Source organism: Somniosus microcephalus, chromosome 1 (genome assembly GCF_052327205.1).
Source record: "Somniosus microcephalus isolate GS21.2 chromosome 1, FLI_Smic_1.0, whole genome shotgun sequence".
Classification (NCBI taxonomy): Eukaryota; Metazoa; Chordata; class Chondrichthyes; order Squaliformes; family Somniosidae; genus Somniosus; species Somniosus microcephalus.
Window position 1 is genome coordinate 180,112,948 of NC_140987.1, and position 24,565 is coordinate 180,137,512.

At 45.3% G+C, this 24,565-nt stretch overlaps 1 protein-coding gene across 2 annotated transcripts in view; it reads left to right on the top strand.

The window, feature by feature from the left end:
• LOC147124488 (solute carrier organic anion transporter family member 3A1-like) overlaps positions 1-24,565 on the top strand; it is a 503,248-nt gene that overhangs the window by 474,405 nt on the left and 4,278 nt on the right. For both annotated transcript variants that reach the window (XM_085987799.1, XM_085987789.1), the window contains exons 8-9: positions 10,268-10,443; positions 11,699-11,763. In XM_085987799.1, the coding sequence (XP_085843925.1) occupies positions 10,268-10,443; positions 11,699-11,763 (241 nt within the window). The remainder of the gene's footprint in view (positions 1-10,267; positions 10,444-11,698; positions 11,764-24,565) is intronic.

Genomic DNA, 24,565 nt, shown 5'->3' on the forward strand with positions numbered 1-24,565 from the left:
GGGACGTGGAGAACCGGCAGTTTCAAGGCATGAATGAAAGGCCAACTAGAACCTTCCAGATAGGTCAACAAGTTTTGGCCCGGGACTACCGTACCGAGAAATGGCAGCCTGGAACAATCTGCACACGACTAGGACCACTGATGTATACCGTGGACATCGGAGAAAGCATAATAAGGCGCCATGCTGACCAAATCATAAAGTCATCCGAAAAGGGACAACCTACACCACCACTCTATACATCTAACGATGAAGTAGAGATACCCATATCTATCTCCGATCCGGTGATACTGGAACCCGACACTGGCATTCAAGCCGAGTCAGCCTTGCCAGAAGAACCTACTACACCACCAGAAACTACTACACCCCCGAGGCGTTATCCGGACCGAGTCAGGAAGCCTCCTGAGAGACTAAATTATAATTAATTAATTACAGCAATGTATATTATTTTGCATATAACATGTAATTAATAGTTACTTAAAATATGATGTACTGGTTAGCTAAAAGGGGAGGAATTGTTGTGTATGTGCCTTTAAGAGCCCCAGGTGTGCGTAATGCCGTTAATTGCCACTTGGGCTATATAAGCCTGTGTATTGTGTATATCCTTTAGAAACCCCCCCCAGACTTTGCTTAGTAAATACCTATGAACCAACTCCTGTCATCAGTGTCTTTATCAACACACGGACACTACAGTTTGGAGTTTGACCTCCGAGTAAGCGCAGACGCAAGCGTCATCTGCATACTGTAATTCGACGACAGAGGATGGGACAATCTTGGATCTGGACTGGAGGCAATGGAGGTTGAACAGTTTCCTGTTTGTCCTGTAAATTAGCTCCACTCCAGTGGGGAGCTTACTGAGGGTGAGATGGAGCATTGCAGCAAGGAAGATCGAGAAGAGCGTTGGTGTGATGACACAGCCTTGCTTGACCCCGGTTCCTACGCAAATTGGGTCTGTGGTGGAACCATTGGTCAGGATCATGGCTTGCATGTCGTCGTGAAGCAGGCAGAGGATGGTGACAAACTTTTGAGGGCAGCCGAATTTGAGGAGGACATAGAAACATAGAAACATAGAAGATAGGAGCAGGAGTAGGCCATTCGGCCCCTCTGGCCTGCTCCGCCATTCAATGCGATCATGGCTGATCATCCAAGTTCAGTACCGGTCCCTGCTTTCTCCCCATAACCTTTGATCCCTTTAGCCTTAAGAAATATATCCAACTCCTTCTTGAATATATTTAATGAATTGGCCTCTACTGCCTTCTGTGGTAGAGAATTCCACAGGTTCACCACTCTCTGGGTGAAGAAATTCCTCCTCATTTCTGTCCTAAAAGGCCTACCCCGTATCCTTAGACTGGTTCTGGATTCCCCAACCATCGGGAACATCCTCCCTGTATCTAGTCTGTCCAGTCCTGCCAGAATTTTATAAGTTTCAATGAGATCCCCTCTCATTCTTCTAAACTCCAGCGAGTACAAGTCCAATCGACCCAATCTCTCCTCATACGTCATTCCTGCCATCCCAGGTATCAGCCTGGTGAATCTTCGCTGAACTCCTTCCATGGCAAGAATATCCTTCCTCAGATAAGGCGACCAAAACTGCACACAATACTCAAGATGTGGTCTCACCAAGGCCCTGTACAACTGCAGCAAGACATCCTTGTTCTTGTACTCAAACCCTCTCGCTATGAACACTCCATAATCCCTCACGGTTGACAGTGTCGAAAGCCTTTTTGAAATCAAAGAAGGTCATGTACAGCGGTTGGTGCTGTTCCCTGCATTTCTCTTGTAATTGACGTGCGGTGAAGTTCATGTCCATTGTGCCCCTTAGTGGGCGGAATCCGCATTGCGACTCTGGGAGGAGCTCTTCAGCCACTGGGAGAAGGCGATTGAGGAGGATTCTTGCGATGACTTTCCCTGTGGCAGACAGCAGGGAAACTCCTCTGTAATTACCGCAATCGGACTTGTCACCATGCTTGAAGATGGTCACAATTATGGTGTCTCTGAGATCCCCTGGCATGCTCTCCTCCTTCCAGATAAGAGAAATGAGTTAATGAATTCGCGCCAGTAGTGCTTCTCCGCCATGCTTTAGTGCCTCAAAACAGACTGGACTAATAGAAGACTGAAGACCACAAGAGGGTCCCTGGATTATAAGGACAACCCTTCCTTTGATGTGAAACCAGAATTGTTCAGGCTATTTGGCATCAAAGCAACAATATTGTCTTAGCCCAAAACAATAACATCAATCTTATATCACACTTTACAGTGGTTTTCTCTAATAACATAGCAGTCACAGAACACAAAGCCATCTGTGCCGACCAGATGCTAACCAATCATTCCTGTCTGTCTAACTATACACATTAAGATCTCTAGATCTGGTTCTAAATCATCAATGGGATGAAATGAAGTCCTTTAATCAGTTATCTATTTATCTACACCCAGAGCACCTGTTTTAATTTTGCAACTTAGTGAATGCGGATAGTCTCCATTTTAGCTCTAAATTTTCTTTTTGTATGTGAAAAAGACAGAAATGTCTGTTTTTGTTATAGGAGACAGCATATTTATAAATATTGTGTCAGCTGCTTCTCTGCACAATTTGCAGTCAATTATTATTTTACATTCAAGCACCTTCCACTGAAATTAATCAACTTTTAGGACAACGTATACGTACTTTAGTGAAATATTTTTCAAATTTGTTAAGTATTTTCAGTTTAAACATTGAAATTCTCTTTCTCTGGTCTGCTATACTTCCATCATCTCATCATGGTAGGAAGTGGTTTGTTGCATTTGAATAATCGGCCCTTTTTCAGAAAATTTCCTCCTGTCTATCAGTTAAGAGTTATTTTACTGGAATGTCCTGTTTGTTTCCAACTGTTTTCCTAAATGATACTAAAGAATGAGGCAGGCAAATCCTGGGTTGGGGAAGGCGGGATTTAGGAGCTGCACCTACTTGGGTCCACTGGATTTCTGCCATATTTAGACTCCACCAAAACATCCCCATGGGGGGGCGGGGAGGGGAGGGGGGGTGAGGGGGCGAGGTGACGGGCACTTATTAAGCCCATTCCCTATATTTGCTGTGCAGCCTCTGGGGCATACAACAACAACAACTTGCATTTATATAGTACTTTAACATAGTAAAATGTCACAAGGTGCTTCACAGGAGCGTTACCAAACAAAATTTGACACCGAGCCATGTAAGGAGATATTAGGTAGGTTTTAACGAGCGTCTTATTGGAGGAGAGAGAGGGGGAGAGGCGGAGAGGGAGGTAATTCCAGAGTTTAGGGCCTAGGCAGTTGAAAGCATGGCCACCAATGGTGGAGCAAATAAAATCGGGGATGCACAAGAGGCCAGAATTGGAGGAGAGTTGTAAGGCTGGAGGAGCTAACAGAGGTAGGAAGGGGCAAGGCCATGAAGGATTTGAAAACAAGGATGAGAATTTTAAAATTGAGGCATTGCCAGGCTGGGAGCCATTGTAGGTCAGCGAGCACAGGGGTGATGGGTGAACGGGACTTGTTGCGATTTAAGATACGGGCAGCAGAGTTCTGGATGAGCTCAAGTTTATGGAGGGTGGAAGATGGGAGGTCATTCCTGGGCTACTCCAAGAATTCTGACAGCACACAACTCTTGGTGGATCTGTGCTGGGCCTTTGAATAGCCCTGGAAATGTTGGACAGCAAAGGTAATTACAGACTGCAGATCCTGGCTTAGCTGCAAGGAAAGAAGATTTTTTTTTCAGGGCACTCTTCAGTCCATTAAAAGCCTCTAAATGTCCGCGCCCCCCCCCCCCCCCCCACCCCTCCACCCAATCAAAGTGGCAGGGAGCTGCTCTGATTTTCTGGCAGCTCTGTAGCTCCACCACACAGACACACACCGTCTATCCCAAATATGAAAATGACCCAAGGATTTGGGACAGGGTCGGCGTCCTTTTCAAGAGGCGGACGGAAGTCCCGCCCTGCCACACGTCTGGCAGTGGAACAGCTTCCCAGCAATGTCTGACTAATGTCGATAGTGTCTATGCAACATGTTGGACAGCTGCAGCAATACCAGAGAAAGAAAGAAAGAGCTTTCATTTATACAGTACTCTTCACCACCTCAGGACGTCCCAAAGCATCTCGCAGCCAATGAGGTACTTTTGAAGTGTAATCACAGGTGTAATGTAGGAAACTGTAGGAATAGTAATGTCGGAAAGAGGAGAGCTGTAAAGGAAATAGAGCAGAATGAAAAAGGAAAAAACAGAAACCGAATTAAGAGGCCCACGCACGGATCCTTGCGGCCCACCACTAGTTATGCCCTGCCATCCTGAAAGTGACCCGTTTATTCCTATTCTCTGTTTTCTGTCCGTTAACCAATCTTACTGACCTATATTGGATTGTAGTTCCCCAAGGCATTAAATTTAAAATACTTGTCCTCATTTTAAATCCTTCCATGGCCTTGCTCCACCCTATCTCTGCAGTCTGCTCCAGCCTTGTACCTCCCTACACACTCCTTTCCTCTGACTCTTGTCTTTTGTGCATCTCTCCCTCCCTTTATCCCTCCATTGGCAGCAGAACCTTCCGCTGTACCAATCCTACACTCTGGAGATCATCCCTAAACCTCTCCACCTTTCTTTCCATTAAAAATCTTCTTGAAATCTTTGACCAAGATTTTGGTTATCTCTTGTAACGTCACTCTTCCCGGCTTGGCGTCTATTTTCCTTAGACCTCTGTGATGCATGCTGGGATGGTCTATACATTAAAGGTGCAGTATAAATGCAAGTTGTTGTTGTTGTTGTTGTACAGGGCTAGGTGGAAGAAAATTAGCTAGGGTTCCTAGTCTTGTCAAGTATCTTATAACCCCGTCTGGACAGTGTACATATATGAAAGTCTCATGACAATGTGATTGAGCCCTTGCCACTAGAGGGCACTACATAAGCATAAATGACACGGAATTCCAGGATCACACCACCAAAATATCATGCAGAGCATCTACTTAGAAACCACCCAGCTTTGTGTTCGTGAAAATCAACGAAATATATTTTATGGGATTATCATTGCATTTGTTTATTGGAAGATCTATCTGGTGTGACTTTCTGCTGATAGGATATTTTTCAACCTTTTCAATCATATCAGTTAATTTGTTGTTGTTATCAGACTTTAGAATGAATTCATGTGATGAGAGTGGATGGTTCCGTTTGTAAATTCTCTGACAGTTTTTTCCCCTAAATTGAATGAATAAATTTTGAGATAATAGCCACAAATTTACTCAAGGATTCTGCCAGACTCCTGGAACCTACTGTAAAAAGGCAGGAACCTGGTTCTGTCTGATCCCTGCTGACTGCAGGAGTTACCGATGGTCTTGTAAGGGACAGAACCTCTGCCTGCCTCTTATAAGGCCAATGTCACCAAAGGAGTGGAGCCAGGGGTTGGAACCCCCTTTGCTGGTAGTTGCTGTTGCCCAAATTCGGAAGGGACCCAACGTAACACTTGAGGACCAGTATGTTGTCCCAAACCCATGACCTCTACCACCTAGAAGGACAAGGGCAGCAGGCGCATGGGAACACCACCACCTCCAAGTTTCACTCCAAGTTACACACTATCCAGACATGGAAATATATCACCGTTCCTTCATCTTCGCTGGGTCAAAATGCTGGAAGGCTGGAGTTAACAGGGAGGGCTGGATTACCATGTGTAGGTGAGGCAACAGGGGGTAACTGGGAGGAGCTGAGTGGGAGAACACTCATTCCCAACTCTCGTGGCGAAGGCAGGACTCCTGTCAGGAACTAACCGAGCAGCTTGAGGATACTGCATTTAACAGCCATTTCATAGAATCATAGAAAGTTACAGCACAGAGGGAGGGCAGTTCGGCCCATCATGTCCGTGCCAGCCAACAAAAAGCTATCCAGCCTAATCCCACTTCCCAGCTCTAAGTCCGTAGCCCTGCAGGTTAGAGCATCCCAAGTGCACATCCAAGTACTTTTTAAATGTGGTTAGGGTTCCTGCCTCTACCATCCTTTCAGGCAGTGAGTTCCAGACCCCCACAACCCTCTGGGTGAAGAAATTTCCCCTCAAATCCCCTCTAAACCTTCCCCCAATTACTTTAAATCTGTGCCCCCTGGTTTTTGACCCCTCTGCTAAGAGAAATAGGTCCTTTCTATCCACTTTATCTAGGCCCCTCATAATTTTATACACCTCAATAAGGTCTCCCCTCAGCCTCCTCTGTTCCAAGGAAAACAAACCCAGCCTATCCGGTCTTTCCTCATAGCTAAGATTATTTACTCCCGGCAACATCCTTGTAAATCTGCTCTGTACCCGCTCTAGTGCACGCAGTACTCTAGCTGAGGCCTAACTAGTGTTTTATACAGTTGAAGCATAACCCCCCCTGCTCTTGTATTATATGCCACGGCTAATGAAGGCAAGCATTCCGTGTGCCTTCTTAACCACCTTATCTACCTGGCCTGCTACCTTCAGGGACCTGTGGACATGCACTCCAAGGTCCCTTTGTTCCTCTACACTACTCAGTGTCCTACCATTTAATGTGTATTCCCTTTCCTTGTTAGCCCTCCCCAAATGCATTACCTCACACTTCTCCAGATTGAATTCCATTTGCCACTGTTCTGCCCACCTGACCAATTTATTGATATCTTCCTTCTTCAGTATCAACCACACAGCCGATTTTAGAATCTACTGAAAACTTCTTAATCATACCCCCTATATTCAAGTCTAGATCATTGATATATACCACAAAAAGCAAGGGACCTAGTACTGAGCCCTGCGGAACCTCACTGGAAACAGCCTTCCAGTCACAAAAACACCCATTAACCATTACCCTCTGCTTCCTTCTGCCGAGCCAGTTTTGAATCCAATTTTACACTTTGCCCTGGATCCCATGGACTTTTAACTTCGTAACCAGTCTGCCATGTGGAACCTTATCAAAAACCTTGCTAAAGTCCATATACACTCCATCAAACGCACTACCCTCATCTACCCTCCTTGTTACCTCCTCAAAAAGTTCAATCAAGTTTGTCAGACACGACCTTCCCTTAACAAATCCGTGCTGACTATCCTTGATTAATCGGTGTCTTTCTAAATGAAGATTTATCCTGTCCTTCAGAATACTTTCCAATAATTTTCCCACCACCGAGGTTAGGCTGACTGGCCTGTAATTACTCGATCTATCCTTTTCCCCCTTTTTAAACAAGGGTACCACATTAGCAGTCCTCCGCCATCACACCTGAAGCCAGAGAGGATTGGAAAATGGTGGTCAGGGCCTCTGCTATTTCCTCTTTTGCTTTGCTTAACAGCCTGGGATACATTTCTTCCGGGCCTGGGGATTTATCCACTTTTGTGAAATATAGCCAATGCAGTGAGGCCCCAGAATGATCACAGGAGGAAGGTTCCACTGCATAATGAAGAGCTTCTTGGCAAGACGTCGGTTTATGAATTGCTGACCTTTCTGGAGCTTCCCCCAACATCACAGCCAGAAAATGAAAATACAATTGCAATGTATTTGTTTCGGTCTTCTCCCCATCTCTCCTGAAGGCATTGACTGTTGTTTTTGTATAACTTTAAACGGGTTGGCTTTCAGAGCCCTGAGGTCAAACACATAAAGAAACAATTTCCATCTACAGCAGTTAAATGTGCCATTACTCTACCCGGCCATGATTGCAATAGTAAACCTACCGGTGGTGGAGTTGCTCACTAACCTCTCAACTTACAGATTCAGCAATTCTCAAAAATGAATAACAATGCCTGGAGATATTTTTTTAATGAAACTGTTGGATTTACAGGGTTCAGTTACCTGTATCTATGTGTATAGGAAAACGCCACATAAAATGGACTTAGTACAGGGACACCGGCCTCTCCCCTGGGCTGCTGTGGGTCGTGATTCTCATGGCGATCTGAGCATTTCAACTTGGCACCAAAGGCTTGTACGTAATCTGGAGGTCTGGTGCTTTTGAACGAATAGTATCTAGTGATAGAACAGAGGGCATATTTTTCATATTCAGCAAAATAAAGAGTCCATTTCCATTTTATCCAAAACCAGAAATATTAAAGCATTGCTCAGTAAACTGACAATGTCCCCCCTGCCCCCCATCACATGAGCCAACAAATTAAAGCCGAAAGTTGATTGTAGAATCATCGTGATACTGCACAGAGGAGGCCATTCGACCCAACATGCCTGTGCCTGCTCTTTGAAAGAGCTACCCAATTAGTCCCACTCCTCTGCTCATTCCCCATAGCCATGCAAATTTTTCCACTTCAAGTATTTATCCAATTCCCTTTTGAAAGTTATTATTGAATCTGCTTCCACCACCCTTTCAGGCAGTGCATTCCCGATCATAACAACTCATTGCCGAGTTTCTTTCTGCCACTAGAAACAGTTTCTTCTTACTTACTCTATCAAAACCCTTCATGATTTTGAACATCTCTGTCAAATCTCCCCGTAACCTTCTCTGTACTAAGGAGAACAGCCCCAGTTTCTCTAGTCTCTCCGCATAACTGAAGTCTTTCATCCTGGGTACCATTCTAGTAAATCTCCTCTGCACCCTCTCTAGGGCCTTGACATCCTTCTTAAAGTGTGGTTCCCAGAACTGGATGTAATTCTCCAGCTGGGGCCTAACCAGTGTTTTATACAGGTTTAGTATGACTTCCTTGCTTTTGTACTCTGTCTCTGTTTATAAAGCTAAGGTCCCGTCTGCCTTTTTAACAGTCTTACCAACTTGTCCTGCCACCTTCAAAGACTTGTGTATGTACGGCGCCAGGGCCCTGTTCCTGCACCTCCTTTAAAATTGTACCATTTAGTTTATATTGCCTCTCCTCATTCTTCCAACCGCAGTGAATCATGTCACACTTCTCTGCATTAAATTTTATCTGCCAAGTGTCTGTTAGTATCCTCCTCACTGTTTACTATATTTCTGAGTTTTGTGTCATCTGCAAACTTTGAAATTGTGCCTTTTATACCCAAGTCCAGGTCATTAATATATATCAAAAAGAGCAGTGGTCCTAATACTGACCCCTGGGGGACACCAGCACACTTCCTTCCAGTCTGAAAAACAACCGTTCACCATTAATCTCTGCTTTCTGTCACTTAGCCAATGTTGTATCCATGCAGTCACTGCCTCTTTAATCCCTTGGGCATCAATTTTGCTAATATGTCTATTATTTGATAATTTATAAGACGCCTTTTGAAAGTCCATGTACACAACATCAGCTGTACTACCCTCATCAACCCTCTCCATTACTTCATCAAAGAACTCGATCAAGTTAGTCAAACATGATTTGCCTTTAACAAATCCATCCCAGATTAATATCTCTAAAAGTTTCTCCACCAATGGCCTAGGAATTCACCTTGGGTGGTGGTGTGAACCGGGCGGTATCGGATCGACCGGCTGTTATACGCAGCACCTGATATTCAGTTCCATTGTCTGCAATAGACTGAATATCAGGCGTTGTGTCTAATGGGCAGCCGATCCGATACCGCCCGGTTTGTGTCACCACCCGAGATGAATTTCTAGGCCATTAAGCTGACTGGCCTGTAGTTGCCTGGTTTATCTCTCCCCCCCCTTTATTGAACAGGGGTGTAACATTTGCAATCCTCTCATCCTCTGGCACCACTCCCATATCCAATCAGAATTGGAAGATTGTGATCAGAACCTCCGTAATTCTCATCCTTATTTCCCTCAGCAACCTAGAATGCATCCTATCCGGACCGGGAAACTTTTCCATTTTGAGAGCTGCCAATCATTTTGGTACCTCCTCGTTATTTATTTGTATCCTCTCCAATTTCTCTACTGCCTCCTCCTTTACTGTGACATTGGCAGCATCCTCTTCTTTAGTGAAGACAGATGCAAAGTACTCATTTAATACCTCAGCTACGCCCTCTGGCTCCGCAAGATCTCCTTTTTGGTCCCTACTTGGCCCCACCCTTCCTTTGACTAACCTTGTACTATTTATATGTTTATAAAAGACTTTTAGATTCACTTTTATGTTACCCACTAATCTGTTCTCATACACTCTCTTTGCCCCTCTTATTTCCTTTTTCAGTTTTCCCCTGTACTTTTTGTATTCAGCTTAGTTCTGTACTGAATTATGCACCCAAACTTTATCATAAGCCTCCTTTATCTATTTAATTTTAATCTCTATTAGGCATCCAGGGAGCTCTAGCTTTGGAAGCATTTCAATGTTCCCTGTAATTTTTCTTGGCGCCATGCATGGATACTTTTTTAGTTTTTAGGTACTTTTTTTAGTTTTGACAATGTTTATTATTTAACATTCCTTTATAACATGCTCTTCTTTCTTAGAATCTTACCAGCTGTGCCTGTATCAACACTGAATTCGCCCAGAATGCGACAGCTGTGTCAGGACAATGTCCCAGGACAAATTGTGAACATGCTTTCCCAGCATTCTTTGCAGTTGTTTGTGTTGGAAGTCTGATAGGTGCAATGGCACAGACTCCATCAGTAATGATTCTGATCAGGTGGGTGAGTTTGTTTTATGGCAGTCTAATGTCTTGTATCTTGTAATATTGCTTTAAGAATGTTCTAGGAATGTTGCGTCCAGTTTAGCTAATATATAGGTAAGCTGCACAATACATAACTTGAGGAAGCAAGTTAAAACCAATAGTATAGGGTGTTCCAAATGGCAGTGAGTGAAAGATCCAACCTCTACAACTTGCAGCTTCTGTGCAGTTTCATTATTAACTTGTGTCTCTAAGAGTCTCATATACACACAAACATTATGCAGCAGAAGGCAAATCTACAGATAAAATTTATCTCAACAGGAACTCACTCTAGTCTTAGTTCATTTATTTCGAGTTGATTTTTTCAAGTAACCAAAGCTCTCCGGTGAACCTCTCTAATCAACTTGGGCCTTGGAATGAACTGGTTAACGCAGCAACTAAAATATCGTAAAGATGAATTTTGGATGAACATATTAAGGGTTTGTACACTAATATCCTGCAGCGTTATTTCAAGAAACAACTTGTGGAGAAATTACAACTTTTAACGAACTGAAACAATCTACGCGGTTATATTTCTACTGCTGCCAATGCTGTGCAATCTCACGTGCAGTGTGATGTGCCTCAATAAATCCGAGACTCGATGTTAGCGAAACAAAACAAGGCTTTTATTGACTTAGAAGGTAACACACAGAGGAGAGGTATCTTCCATCCAGAGGTCTGCCGTACTGAATGTGATGCAGGCTGGGCCAGCTTACATAGGGGCCAGGTATGGGCGGAGCCCTACACACAGTACAATACAATGGTGAGGAAACGGAACTGAGGTAAGGGAAATGAAACTGAAACCAACCACAGTCACAGGCAGAGAATACCAATGAGTGATGAATGGAATATTTCATCACACAGTGTAAACTATGCACGTTCCACCGTGCCAGGTAGAAGAAGCTTCTCCTGCAATGTAACAGGGCAATGTGGTCTCTCTCTTTTCCCCAGCAGAAAACTGATATCGTCTGTAAGTTAATTGTTTCTTTTGGTTGTTATTTGCTTGAAATGGGTGCTGCTAGCAATATGCTGGCAGCTCTCTGACAGGATATAATGCACAAAGATAATTAGTTAGGTAAGGGTCTGAGAGTCTTGCAGTACAGCAGGCTCCAGATTGCCACCATGTGAATGCAGATTTTACACGGGGACAAGGTTAGCACTCGGAGGCGGTCTGTTGTCTGGACTGTGATGTCTAGTAGATGTTAATTGTTTTTTTTTTCTTTTCCCCCCACAGGTCTGTGAATCCTGAATACAAATCATATGCCCTTGGTGTCCAGTTTCTCATGCTCAGATTACTTGGTGGGTGTTGCCAGTTAGTTATTTAATGAGATAGCGTTCCATTTTAGTTTGCAGATTCTCAGAATTCAGCAGAATGTTCTGTGTGATTGCTGAAAACTTTGTGAAAGTATTTTATAGCCATTTATGTTTGCAGTTTGCTACTGATGTCAAAGTGACACTCCTGTTGCCAGGGGTAGCATGCACACCAAATAGGCTGTTCCAATGGCAAATATAGAACAAAATGACTTGCTAAAGGAGGTGGCCAATAAACATACACTGCTGCCTAATTGCTAATAAAGTGGAACTCAGATTATTGGTACTTTAACATGTCCACAGTAAGTGCCTTGATAGAACATTTTGTCCATAGATTTATAATAATACCAGATTCCTTTCCACAATAAGTAGAGGAAGGGCAGCAAAAAACTGGAGTTCCCTGGGTGAGTAGAGAAATTTTAATTAAAAAGATGCACGTGACAAATCTAGGGATAAATATACAAAAGAAAATCAAGCCAAATACAGAAGAGCAGTCATTTTCCTGTGGCATTGCACACAGGGGTTTAGAAATTGGTTTAGGCCCTTATTCAGGTGGGGAATGGGCAACACACTCGAAATGCGTGCCAGAAGACAGAAGCTTGAGGCTCGTCTGAAATTGGGCCTCAGGCCTCATCTTAATATTTCCGGCAAGTTGCGGGTGCCTGTCAGGCATCCAGAGGCAGATCGCCGGAGCTCCAATTTGGGCAGGCTACCACGCTGGCAGTGGCCCTCAGGTAGGCCCTGGCGGAGGTGGCGGGAGGATGGGCGGGGGCAAGCGGGGCCTGCAGTGACCCACAGCAGTGCTGGGAAGAGCTCTCCTGCTCCTCCTGGCTTCGCATTCAGCTAAGTTTAAAAAAGAAACGTATGTTTTTGGTGGCGGCCTCCAGCAATCACATTAAGGATCTGTGGTTAAATTGTAAAAGGAACCAAAAAACTGAGTGGTGCAGACTCGCCGACTACAATTTTAGCACCGAGCAATTTCACTGAGGGGTCCTTAAAAAAGCATTGATTAGTATATGCAAGGGACCTAACTCCTGTTTCATGTGGCTGCCAGGGACGCCTGAATATCGCTCGAGCCAATATAGTACCAGACATATCTCAGCCATTCTTGGGGTGAAGGGCAAATCTCTGCAAAATTGGACTTTTGCCCCCCATTTCGCACCAGAAAATGAGCACAACAAGGTCCAATTTCTACCCCAGGGAGTCAAGACCCAGTGTAGTCTTCAGGTGAAGTGGGGTTAGAGAGTAGAACATAATCGGACCGGTGTGTGCAGATGTTATTCAGTCTCCATTTTAAAATCATACATTGTGTCCTTATTTTCATCTAATACTTTGATTTGATAATGGCCCGGAATTTGCGGTCAGCGGCGAAGCATTTGCCGCTGGCCCTGAAGTGCACTTTGCACAAGGATCTCGCGATCTCTGTGTCAAGAACTTCGGATTTTCCGATATTTAATTCAAACCAACGGAGGTTAGTGGGGATCCCCTTGTGTGGGTTGCTGTGACATTAACAAGCTGTCTAAGCAGCCAGTCAAAATGCAGAATTCTTACAAACACGAAGAAGGAAGTGGGTAAGCTCTTACAATTTTAACTTTTTAAAAATGAAAGAGAGCAAAACAAGGATTGGGGCTCTCACATGGGGAAAAGGCAAACCTGAAATAAAGATAAACAAATAAAAAAAAATTAAAACATTTTGTTTTAGAAAGTTTCTTAAAATGTTTAATTTTTATTAAAATGGACAAATGTCACACTGCACAAAATTTAAATTAGTTTTGCAGGCCCTTAACCTTTGTTTAGCAGTCAACACAAGATAATCTCTTTTAGTGATGTTGATTGAGGGATAAATATTGGCTAGGACACCAGGGATAACTCCCCTGCTCTTCGAAATAGTGCCGTAGAATCTTTTACGTCCACCTGAGAGAGCAGACGGGGCCTTGGTTTAACGTTTCACCCGAAAGACGGCACCTCCAACAGTGCAGCACTCCCTCAGTACTGCACTGCAGTGTCAGCCTAGATTTTTGTGCTCAGGTCTCTGGAGTGGGACTTGAACCTACTTAATGCCAGAGGAGAGATGAGAGTAGATGGCCTTGGAGTAAAACCAAATATGGTATTATAAAGCCCTAGAAAAGTTGAGGTCAATTTTAATTAATCGAAAAACCCTCCAGTGGCTGGAGTCATACTTAACTCAAAATAAGATGGTTGTGGTTGTTGAAGGGTATCATCACAGCCCCTGAACATCGCTGCAGGACTACCTTGGGGCAGTGTCCTCGGCCCAACCATTTTCAGCTGCTTCCTCAAAGACCTTCCTTCTGACATAAGGTGGGTCTGTTTGCTGATGGTATCCACACAAAGGCTGACAAAAGGCAGGTCACACTCATGCCACATAAGTTCCAGGCAATAACCATCTCCGACAAGAAGAGGCCACTATTTCCCCCGACCTACAACGGCAGCACCATAACCAAGTCCCCCACCATCAACATCCTGGAGGTTACAATTAACCAATCTCAGTCTTGAAAGCTCCAATTGACCCATGCATCCACAGCCTTTCGGAGGAGAGAGTTCCAGATTTTCACTACCCTTTGTGTGAAAAAGCGCTACCAAATCTGACTCCTAAATGGCCTAACTCTAAGATTATGCCCCCTTGTTCTAGATTCCCGCACCAGAGGAAATAGTTTCTCTGTACCTACCCTATCAAATCCCTTTATCATTTTAAATACCTTGATTAGGTCACCCCTCCAACCAGCTAAACTCAAGGAAACACAAACCAAGTTTATGCAACCTGTCCTCATAATTTAACCCTGAATCTGTACTATACCACCTCCAAGGCCAATATATAAAGTCATGGTGGCCGATTTTGCCAGCTCTGGGGAGGCAGGTATGGAGGCGGGCCTGCCGGGAAAATTGCAGAATTTGGGGGCGGGTGCCCAACCTGCCTCCAACCCGCCTCCATACCATCTTCCTAGGAGGCGGGTAGCCGTCCTGCGCTGGGTCCCGTCTCCTTGGAGGCGGGATGGGATTAAAGCCTATTAACTGCCTGTTAACAGGTAGTTAACAGGCAGAAAATAAGATTAACCCCTTTTTGCCCACACAAGTGCGGGCTTCCCGAAGGCTCCAAAACCCGCCAGGTCAGCGAGGCGAGTACTGGGTCTGCGGGGGTCGGGGGGGTGCAAAAGTGTGTTGTGAGGGTAAGTGATGGGTGCAAAGAGTGTAGAGGTGAGTATCTGAGGTAAGTGCAAAGTGTTAGTAAAAGTGTACTTACCTTTGTTTCTTCCTGCAGGCTTCAGTCGGTTTGTATGCGGAGAGTCTCGCACCTCCGTGTTGCAGATGAGAGATGGCCATTGCATTCTCAGATGCAACAACCATCTCATTTCTGTAAACAAAACAAGTTTGATGAGGTCTTGAATTCAAGGCCTCATCAAACTGCAGAGAATGTCACTGTTTGACAGCTTCACAGAGCTGTCAAACGATGACAATTCATCTGTCAAAAACATCATACGTTGACGTTCTCTGCGATCGTCCTTCCCTTAATTGACCTGCTAAGCCTGCTGGGCGGGCTTAACAAGATCAATCAAGGGAAAATAGCGTGGGTTGGCCACAAATCGATGGAGGCGGGACATCGACCCGCCAAGCAGCAGTCCCGCCTCCAACACGCCCTCTTTCACAAAATCGCCCCCATAGAGTTATAGAGTCATTATGGCACAGAAAGAGGACATTCGGCCCATCGAGTCCGTGCCAGCTCTCTATAGATCAATCCAGTCAGTCCCATTCCCCTGCTCTATCCCCATAGCCCTGCAAGTTTATTTCCCTCAAGTGCCTATCCAGTCTCCCCTTGAAAACATTGGCCCATATTTTCCGACCCCAACTGTGTACACACCTGTAGGGGCCTCACAAGTGCCGGTTTCAGGCATGCGAAGTGCATGCGCTGAAAACCAGCACTTCCAATCTGTCAAGAATTCTCTTGACAGACCCTCCACCTGCCCTGGAGAAGGGCCTCTGCAGGTGGAGAGTTCTGCTTTCTGCACAACCACCGCCCGCTGAAAACCTTTAAAAATCTTACGCCTGGTAAAAGCATGCATAAGGCCTGCTTTTACCTGCATAAGAGTTTAAAAAAGTAAAAGAATATTTTTTTTTTCACCCAGTTATAATTTTAAAATACTTTTAAAAAAGGTAAGTTTATTTTCAACCAGTTGCTGGGAGCGCCAGGTGGAAAGAAGGGGGGCGCCACTAAAGTTCCGGTTCGGGGCGCACCAAGGGTGTTGCACCATGAAATAACGTAAGGATCTGCGCGCGCCGCTGAGCGGGCGTTGCGGTTTTGCGCCGCCGCTAAATGTCCGCTCAATTTCGCGAGCGGCGCAGGTCTCGCCGCGTCCGGGCGCTAGCCGCTTCGTGCCCCACTTATCGCCCTCTTAAGGTGCTAACGGCTGGCGCTAACAACTGATTTCTCCCCCCATATGCTTTATTAACCACTCTCTCAATAGTCCTGCCACCTTCAGGGACCTAAGCCCATTAACTCCCAGGTCCCTCTGTCCCTACACACTCTTTAAAACTGTGCCATTAAGTGTATACTGACTCTCCCTGTTCCTTCTGCCAAAATGCATCACCTCACACTTCTCTGTATTAAATTCCATCTGCCACTTGTCTGCCCATTCTGCTAGCCTTTCTATGTCCTGTTGCAGTCGATTGGTATCATCATCACTGTTTGCCACACCCCCAAGTTTGGCGTCATCGGCAAATTTAGAAATTCTACTCGGTATTCTAATATCCAGGTCATTTCTATATATCAAAAAAAGCAGTGGCCCCAGCACTGACCCTTGGGGAACACCACTGTCTACCATCCTCCAGTCTGAAAAACAGCCATTTACCACAACTCGCTGTTTTCTGTCCTTAAGCCAATTCCTTATCCAAGCTGCCACTGACCAACCTATTCCATGGGTCTCAATTTTGTTAACCAGCCTTTTATGTGGTACTTTTTCAAACGCCTTCTGAAAATCCATGTAGACAACATCCATTGCACTCCCTTCATCAATCCTCCCTGTTACTTCATCAAAAATTCAATTAGATTAGTCAAACATGATCTGCCTTTTACAAACCCATGGTTGGCTCTCCTTAATTAGCTTAAACCTCTCCAAATGCCTGTTCATTTTTTCCTTGATTATTGTTTCTAAAACTTAAGAAGGCAAATGGTATGTTGGCTTTCATAGCAAGAGGATTTGAGTACAGGAGCAAGGATGTCTTGCTGCAGTTGTACAGGGCCTTGGTGAGACCACACCTTGACTATTGTGTGCAGTTTTGGCCGCCTTATCTGAGGAAGGATGTTCTTGCCATGGAGAGAGTGCAGCAAAGATTCACCAGACTGATACCTGGGATGGCAGGAATGACGTATGAGGAGAGACTGGGTCGATTAGGCTTATATTTGCTAGAGTTTAGAAGAATGAGAGGGGATCTCATTGAAACTTATAAAATTCTAACAGGACTAGACAGACTAGATGCAGGAAGGATGTTCCCGATGGCGGGGGAGTCCAGAACCAGGGGTCACAGTCTAAGGATAATGGGTAAGCCATTTAGGACTGAGATGAGGAGGAATTTCTTCACCCAGAGAGTGGTGAACCTGTGGAATTCTCTGCCACACAGAGCAGTTGAAGCCAATTCATTAAATATATTCAAGAAGGAGTTGCATATATTTCTTGAGACTAAAGGAAACAAGGGATATGGGGAGAAAGCAGGGACAGGGTTCTTAATTTGGATGATCAGCCATGATCTCATTAAATGGTGGAGCAGGCTCGAGGGGCCGAATGGCCTACTCCTGCTCCTATCTTCTATGTTTCTATGTTTACCCACCACTGATGTTAAACTGACCAGCCTGTAGTTACTAGGATTGTCCTTACACGCTTTTTTGAACAATGATGTCACATTTGCCACTTTCCAATCCTCAGGCACCTCTTACGTATCTAGGGAAGATTGGAAAATTATGTCAAGACCTTCCGCTATCTCCTCCCCCAATTCCCTTAGCAACCTGGGATGTAAGCCATCTGGACCAGGCGACTTGTCCACTCTAAGCATACCCAGCCTTTCTAGTACATCCTCTCTATCAATTTTCACCCCTTCCATTGCTTCTACCTTTTCCACTTCTACCGATATTTTGTCAGCATCCACCTCCTTAGTAAACACCGATACAAAGTACTCATGGACTATTCTAGCCTTGCCCTGTGCCTCTAAGCATATATCACCTTCTTTGTCCCTAATAGGCCCCAACCCCCCTCTTACTACCCACTTACTGTTTACATGCCAGTAGAAGATTTTTGGGTTCCCTTTTATGTTAACCGCCATTCTACTCTCATATTCTCTCTTTGCCAATCTTATTTTCATCTTCACATCCCCTCTCAACTTATTGTATTTGGTCTGGTTCTCCCTTGAAGAATTCACCTGACATGCATCATATACCCTCTTTTTTTGTTTCATCATCTTCTCTATCTCCCTCGTCATCCAAGGAGCCCTTGCTTTGGTTCCCTTGCTTTGGTTCCCTTACCCTTCCCTCTTGTTGGAATGTATCTAACCTGTACTAGGAACATCTCCTCCTTAAAGATCACCCATTGTTCCATTACAGTTTTTCCTGTTAGTCTTTGGTTCCATTTTACCCTGGCTAGATCCTTTCGCATCCCATTGAAGTTAGCCCTTTTCCAGTTATCTTTCCTGAGATTATCTGAAATGGCAGATTAAAACTATTATTAAAACCTTTTTTTTGTTAATTTAATTCACAATATTGGGATGGGGCTGTACTCCCCAACTCCCCCCACCCTGCCCCCCCTAGATTCCATTTTTAACTATTGTAATGGAGCTGAACTAACAAAAGGGGTTTTCCCCTAAGGAATGAAATGTTATACAAACCTGGTGATGAAATTTAGCAATGTTTCAGTCAGAGCCAGACAAGTATTGCTTAATACTTTCGAGCTTCAGTGGGTTTGTAAAATTGAAAAGCCTGCGATATTAATGCCTGTCAGTTTTGGATGCATCTACAGTTTATTACGTTTACAGCCATTACAGCTGCAGTGACCCTAAGCTAACGTATGGACTTCAATCCAAGAGTCGAGCAGAGTTTATCCATACACCATTTAAATGCAGGCCAACCACATTGTCAGATGTAAACAATGCAAAACAGATTAGGTGTCAGATTTCAAAAATTATTAATGTAACCAATATGTAGCACTGCGCTTTGCATATGCAATGAAACTCCAAGTGTCTCACCATTAGAACAGGATGAAATTGCATTTTAACGTAATGTAATCTTGTTAGTTTTGTCCCACTGTTATACAAGGTGATTGAGGATGAAATGGAAATGTTTTTCAGTGTATCATATTAAGCTGTATGATCTTGTTATTTTTTAACTGGAGGTGTTTACAAACTTACAGTTGTGGAGTAATATTGTGGCGAGAATAAACCCAGAGGTCCTTGTAAATTACTGGATGGTTTATTTGTAATGCAGACTGCTTCTGGGGCACTGCAGTTACTAAAATCATTACAGATGTGTGGGTTAGGTTGATTGGCTATGATAAATTGACCCTTAGTGTTAGGGGGATTAAATACGTGGGGTTACGGGGATAGGCTGGGATATGTGTTGGTGTAGGGGTTATGGGGATCGGGTGGGATATGTGTCGGTGCAGGCTCGATGGGCTGAAATGGCCTCTATCTGCACTGTGGGGTTTCTGTGATTCTGTGAGTCTCAGGTCTGTGCTGAGGGAAATGATCTCAACCAGGGTAGCAGTTGGCTTGCTACAACTAACCTCATCACATCAAGGCTTGGGGGGTTGGGGGGTGGGAGGAGGAAACATTAGCTGGGTTTCTTATTCCTGATTGCTGTCCAGTGAATCCGTCTGGAAAGTGCTTTTGAGTGGAGATCGGGTGAGGACGAGATTGGGCTCGGCGGTGATGTTATCCATGGTCCAATAACAATCTTGTCATGTACCAGGACTTCTAGGTTTATTTTGTCACAATGGTATGCCACATCTGTAAACTCATCAACATATAGCTTAACCAGATGCATTAAAAACATTTAATCTTCAATCACCTTGCACAACAGCGGTTTTCCTGAAATGTGACCATCAGAGATCAAGCACTATATTGGATCCAGCTACAGTAAGACCTGGTTCCCATTGTGCCAAATTAGCCCAATTTATACAATACTATGGGGCAGATTCAGCAGCACCAGAACTGTACATGCATTTACGACTTTACTGTCCTAGCCCCAGACCTCCTTGAAGAAATTCATAAGCTGCAGTGACAAATGGTGCTGGTGGCAGTCATTTGCCTCAGAACCTTGCAACACCTTCCTGCCGAAGGCAGCAGTGTAATATAAACGGGTGATCAATTAAACTTTAGTCAGTGATGCTTTTTCTATAGATCGGTCTCACAGTGGCTTTGATGCAAAGAGTTTTTAAAAGTGTCCTGTTTACCATGTAAAGCACTGCTGGGGTTGAATAAAAGATCTATACACCCAGTGGAAATTCTTTGATTGTTAAAGACAAGACCATATTTGGGTGGCGCATTTTCCATCCATCAGGGAATTGCTATTTAAGTCCATTGGCCTGGGGGTGTGCCCAGAGTTGTGAAATGATATTACCTGTACTGGTAGAACCTGCTGCAACAGCTTTCATGAGCGGACAGTGGGTGCTGGGAGTTGGAAACACAATTGTCCAGGTATGAGGAAGAACAGCTGCTGTCCCTCTGCCGGAATCTTGGTGCGAGCCTTGATTGACCAGCAGCTCACCAGTGACTCAAAGCGGGGGTTTTGAATGGAATGATAGTAGTTCACCCAAACATTTCTAGGGATTTTATCAAATGTAAATATGGACATGGATCCATATGTTGCTCTAGAAATGACTGAACATTAGTGGTCATCAGATCAAGTAATTGAACAAATTGGCCGATCTATAGATAAAGCACCACTGACTAAAGTTTAATTGACATCATTACTGTGGGACAGGCGGCTGCAAGCTTCACTTCAGGTGCATTGCCAACACCTGCCTACCCTTGGCGGCTGAAATTTACAGCAATTGTTATTGCACTGATTTGGTGCCACATCATATCACTCACTTACATTTACTTACCCACACAATAGGTTATTTTTATTTTGAAGAATTTTCATTTCTGTTTCGTGGTACATGGAAAGGAAACTTTCCAATGGCACACATATCTCCAATATAGTAGCCCTGAATCTTCATTCTGTGTTTTCTCTGAGAACGGCTTCACACTGATACAGAATAAATCCTAGGGGGAGAAATTGAGTATCGCCCTGTTTGAGGCGCTAACTTTTAAAAGTTGAAAAAATTAGCACCAGGCGCTAATGTTTTTCAACTTTTGAAAAATTCAGGTTTTGCACACCAGGAAGGAAGTGGAGTGCTAAATCAAGTGCTCCACTTCCTTCCTGGAGTACAACAGGCAGCAGGCGGGGTGGTAGGTGTGCAGCGCTGCACACTGGGCCATGCTGCACACTGGGCCGCGCTGCACACTGGGCCGCGCTGCACACTGGGCCGCGCGGCACACTGGGCCGCGCTGCACACTGGGCCATGCTGCACACTGGGCCGCACTGCACACTGGGCCATGCTGCACACTGGGCCGCGCTGCACACTGGGCCGCGCGGCACACTGGGCCATGCTGCACACTGGGCCGCGCTGCACACTGGGCCATGCTGCACACTGGGCCGCGCTGCACACTGGGCCATGCTGCACACTGGGCCGCGCTGCACACTGGGCCGCGCGGCACACTGGGCCATGCTGCACACTGGGCCGCGCAGCACACTGGGCCGCGCTGCACACCTGGCCATGCTGCACACTGGGCCGCGCTGCACACTGGGCCATGCTGCACACTGGGCCATGCTGCACACTGGGCCGCGCTGCACACTGGGCCATGCTGCACACTGGGCAGCGCTGCACACTGGGCCATGCTGCACACTGGGCCATGCTGCACACTGGGCCGCGCTGCACACTGGGCCATGCTGCACACTGGGCCGCACTGCACACTGGGCCATGCTGCACACTGGGCCGCGCTGCACACTGGGCCGCGCGGCACACTGGGCCATGCTGCACACTGGGCCGCGCTGCACACTGGGCCATGCTGCACACTGGGCCGCGCTGCACACTGGGCCATGCTGCACACTGGGCCGCGCTGCACACTGGGCCGCGCGGCACACTGGGCCATGCTGCACACTGGGCCGTGCTGCACACTGGGCCGCGCTGCACACTGGGCCATGCTGCACACTGGGCCATGCTGCACACTGGGCCGCGCTGCACACTGGGCCATGCTGCACACTGGGCAGCGCTGCACACTGGGCCATGCTGCACACTGGGCAGCGCTGCACACTGGGCCGCGCGGCACACTGGGCCGTGCTGCGCTGCCGCGTTGGAAGGCTGCTTCCCTCCCTTAAAGGGAAGGGCCATCGCTGCAGGCTCTGCAAGAGGAAACCTCACCTGGTCCCCAACGGCAGACACGTTCCGGCCCGATAAGCCTGATGCACTGCAGCAGAGTGCCGGGCTTATCGAGCGCTGGCAAAGAAAAATGAAAAAAACCAGAAACAGCATTTCACAATTTTTTTCACTTACCTCGGCCACCTTGCCTTTAAATATCGCCCCCGAAGCACCCGGCCTCTCGATGAATGCCTCCTGCAGCTGCCAGTGTTTTCGCCTGGCGATGCTGCAGGGGGCGGAACTGAATTTCGGGTCCGGGGCGCTACCGGAGCAATGCACACGGTGATGACGTCACAATCTCCGGGCGAAGGAGATCAGGGCGCAATGCCATACCGCCGCCGCAAATCTCTCGCCAAATATAATGGGAGTCGATCATTTTACCACGCCTGGTCGGTAAGTGATTAGCACCCTGTTTGCCCCCCCCCCCCCCAGTGGCAATAACGGGAGGCGCTAAGATGCCGAATTTCTAGCCCTTAGTTTCTTGCTACTAATTAATATTTATATTTATTAAATTATTAAATATTTTGCTGGCATTATTTCACATTCACATGCCAAATGGTTATCTGTGTGTCAGGGAGAAAATAGCCTCACTAAACTTCAGGAATCTCTAATTTTTTATTGTTAATGGTATCACAGTATCACAGAAACCCCACAGTGCAGATAGAGGCCATTTTGGCCCATCGAGCCTGCTGTTAATGATGTGCAAGTTATTTTTCATTTGCTGCTTAAACTGCTTTTCATGTAACTTTTGCTGTCAGCTGCTTACTTCACTTCCATCATACAAAGTGATCAGCATAGTAATTCCTTTGGGGATTCTAATGGCATTCCTAGATTTGAGTGAGGAAGAGGCGTTTCTCTGGAGGCAAGAAAGACAGGCGCGATTACACCTAAGTTGCTTGGCATGAAATTGCTGTCATCTCAGGAACAATGTATAGACCTTGTCATAGCTACCTGAGTATGTCAGAAGAGGCCTGTTGTTACCATATGCTTCACCAGGGAAGTAGTTACCAAGTTATGTGGTCTTCTCAATCCAGCCTCCAGGCAACATCCACTACAGGGATCTTTAATGGTAGGAGTAGATAAAAAAGGCCATAAACTAGCAAGTGGGAGGCTGGGTTTTATACTGTAGGTCCTGGGGTTCTAGAAGAATTGGAAAGAGTTAAATTTTACCTCCAATGGCACTAATTGGTTATGCAGATTGAAATTTTCCTAGTATTGGTGAAACCTATATGTCCGGAATTTGCGGTCAGCGGCAAAGCAAAGTCTTTTGTACTCTATGCCTCTATTTATGAAGTCCAAGATCCTGTATGCTTTTTTAACCGCTTTCTCAACCTACACTGCCACCTTCAACGATTTGTGCACATATACCCCCAGGTCTCTCTGTTCATGCACCCGCTTTAGGATTTTACCCTTTAGTTTATATTGCCTCTCCTTGTTCTTCCTACCAAAATGTATCACTTTGCACTTTTCTGCGTTAAATTTCATTTGTCACGCGTCGGCCCATTCCACCAATCTACAAAGTTTGAAATTGTGCCCTGTACACCCAAGTCCAAGTCATTAATATATATCAAGAAAAGCAGTGGTCCTAGCACCGATCTCTGGGGAACACTATTGTATACCTTCCTCCAGTCCGAAAAACAACCTTTCACCACTACTCTCTGTTTCTTGTCACTTAGCCAATTTCGTATCCATGCTGCCACTGTCCCTTTTATTCCATGGCTTTAACTTTGCTGGCAAGCCTATTATGTGGCACTTTGTCAAACGCCTTTTCGAAATTCATGTACACCACATCAGCCACATTGCCCTCATCAACCCTCTCTATTACCTCATCAAAAAACTCAATCAAGTTAGTTAAACGCGATTTGCCTTTAACAAATCCGTGGTGCCTTTCCTTAATTAATCCACATTTGTCCAAGTGGCTGTTAATTTTGTCCCTGATTATCATTTCAAAAAGCTTCCCCACCACTGAGGTTAAACTGACTGGCCTGTAGTTGCTGGGTTTATCATTACACCCTCTCGCGATCTCTGTGGTGAGAAGTTTGCCTTTTTTGACGTTCAAGTGATTTCAGCACAGTGTAGTGGGAATTCCTAGTGCGATGCTGATGTAACATCAACAAGCTGTGTAAACAACCAATCACATTGCAGAATTCTCACAGACAGGAAACGAGAAACTGCTTTTATCCCGACTTTTTAAAAATGTTACAGAGAGCGAATTAAAAAGATTGGGACTCTTAATATAACTTGTGAATATTTTTTTCAAAGTACTTTACAATATGGCCTTGCCAATAAATGGTTTTCTTGCATCTGTAAAACAATTATGACCCAGACATTGA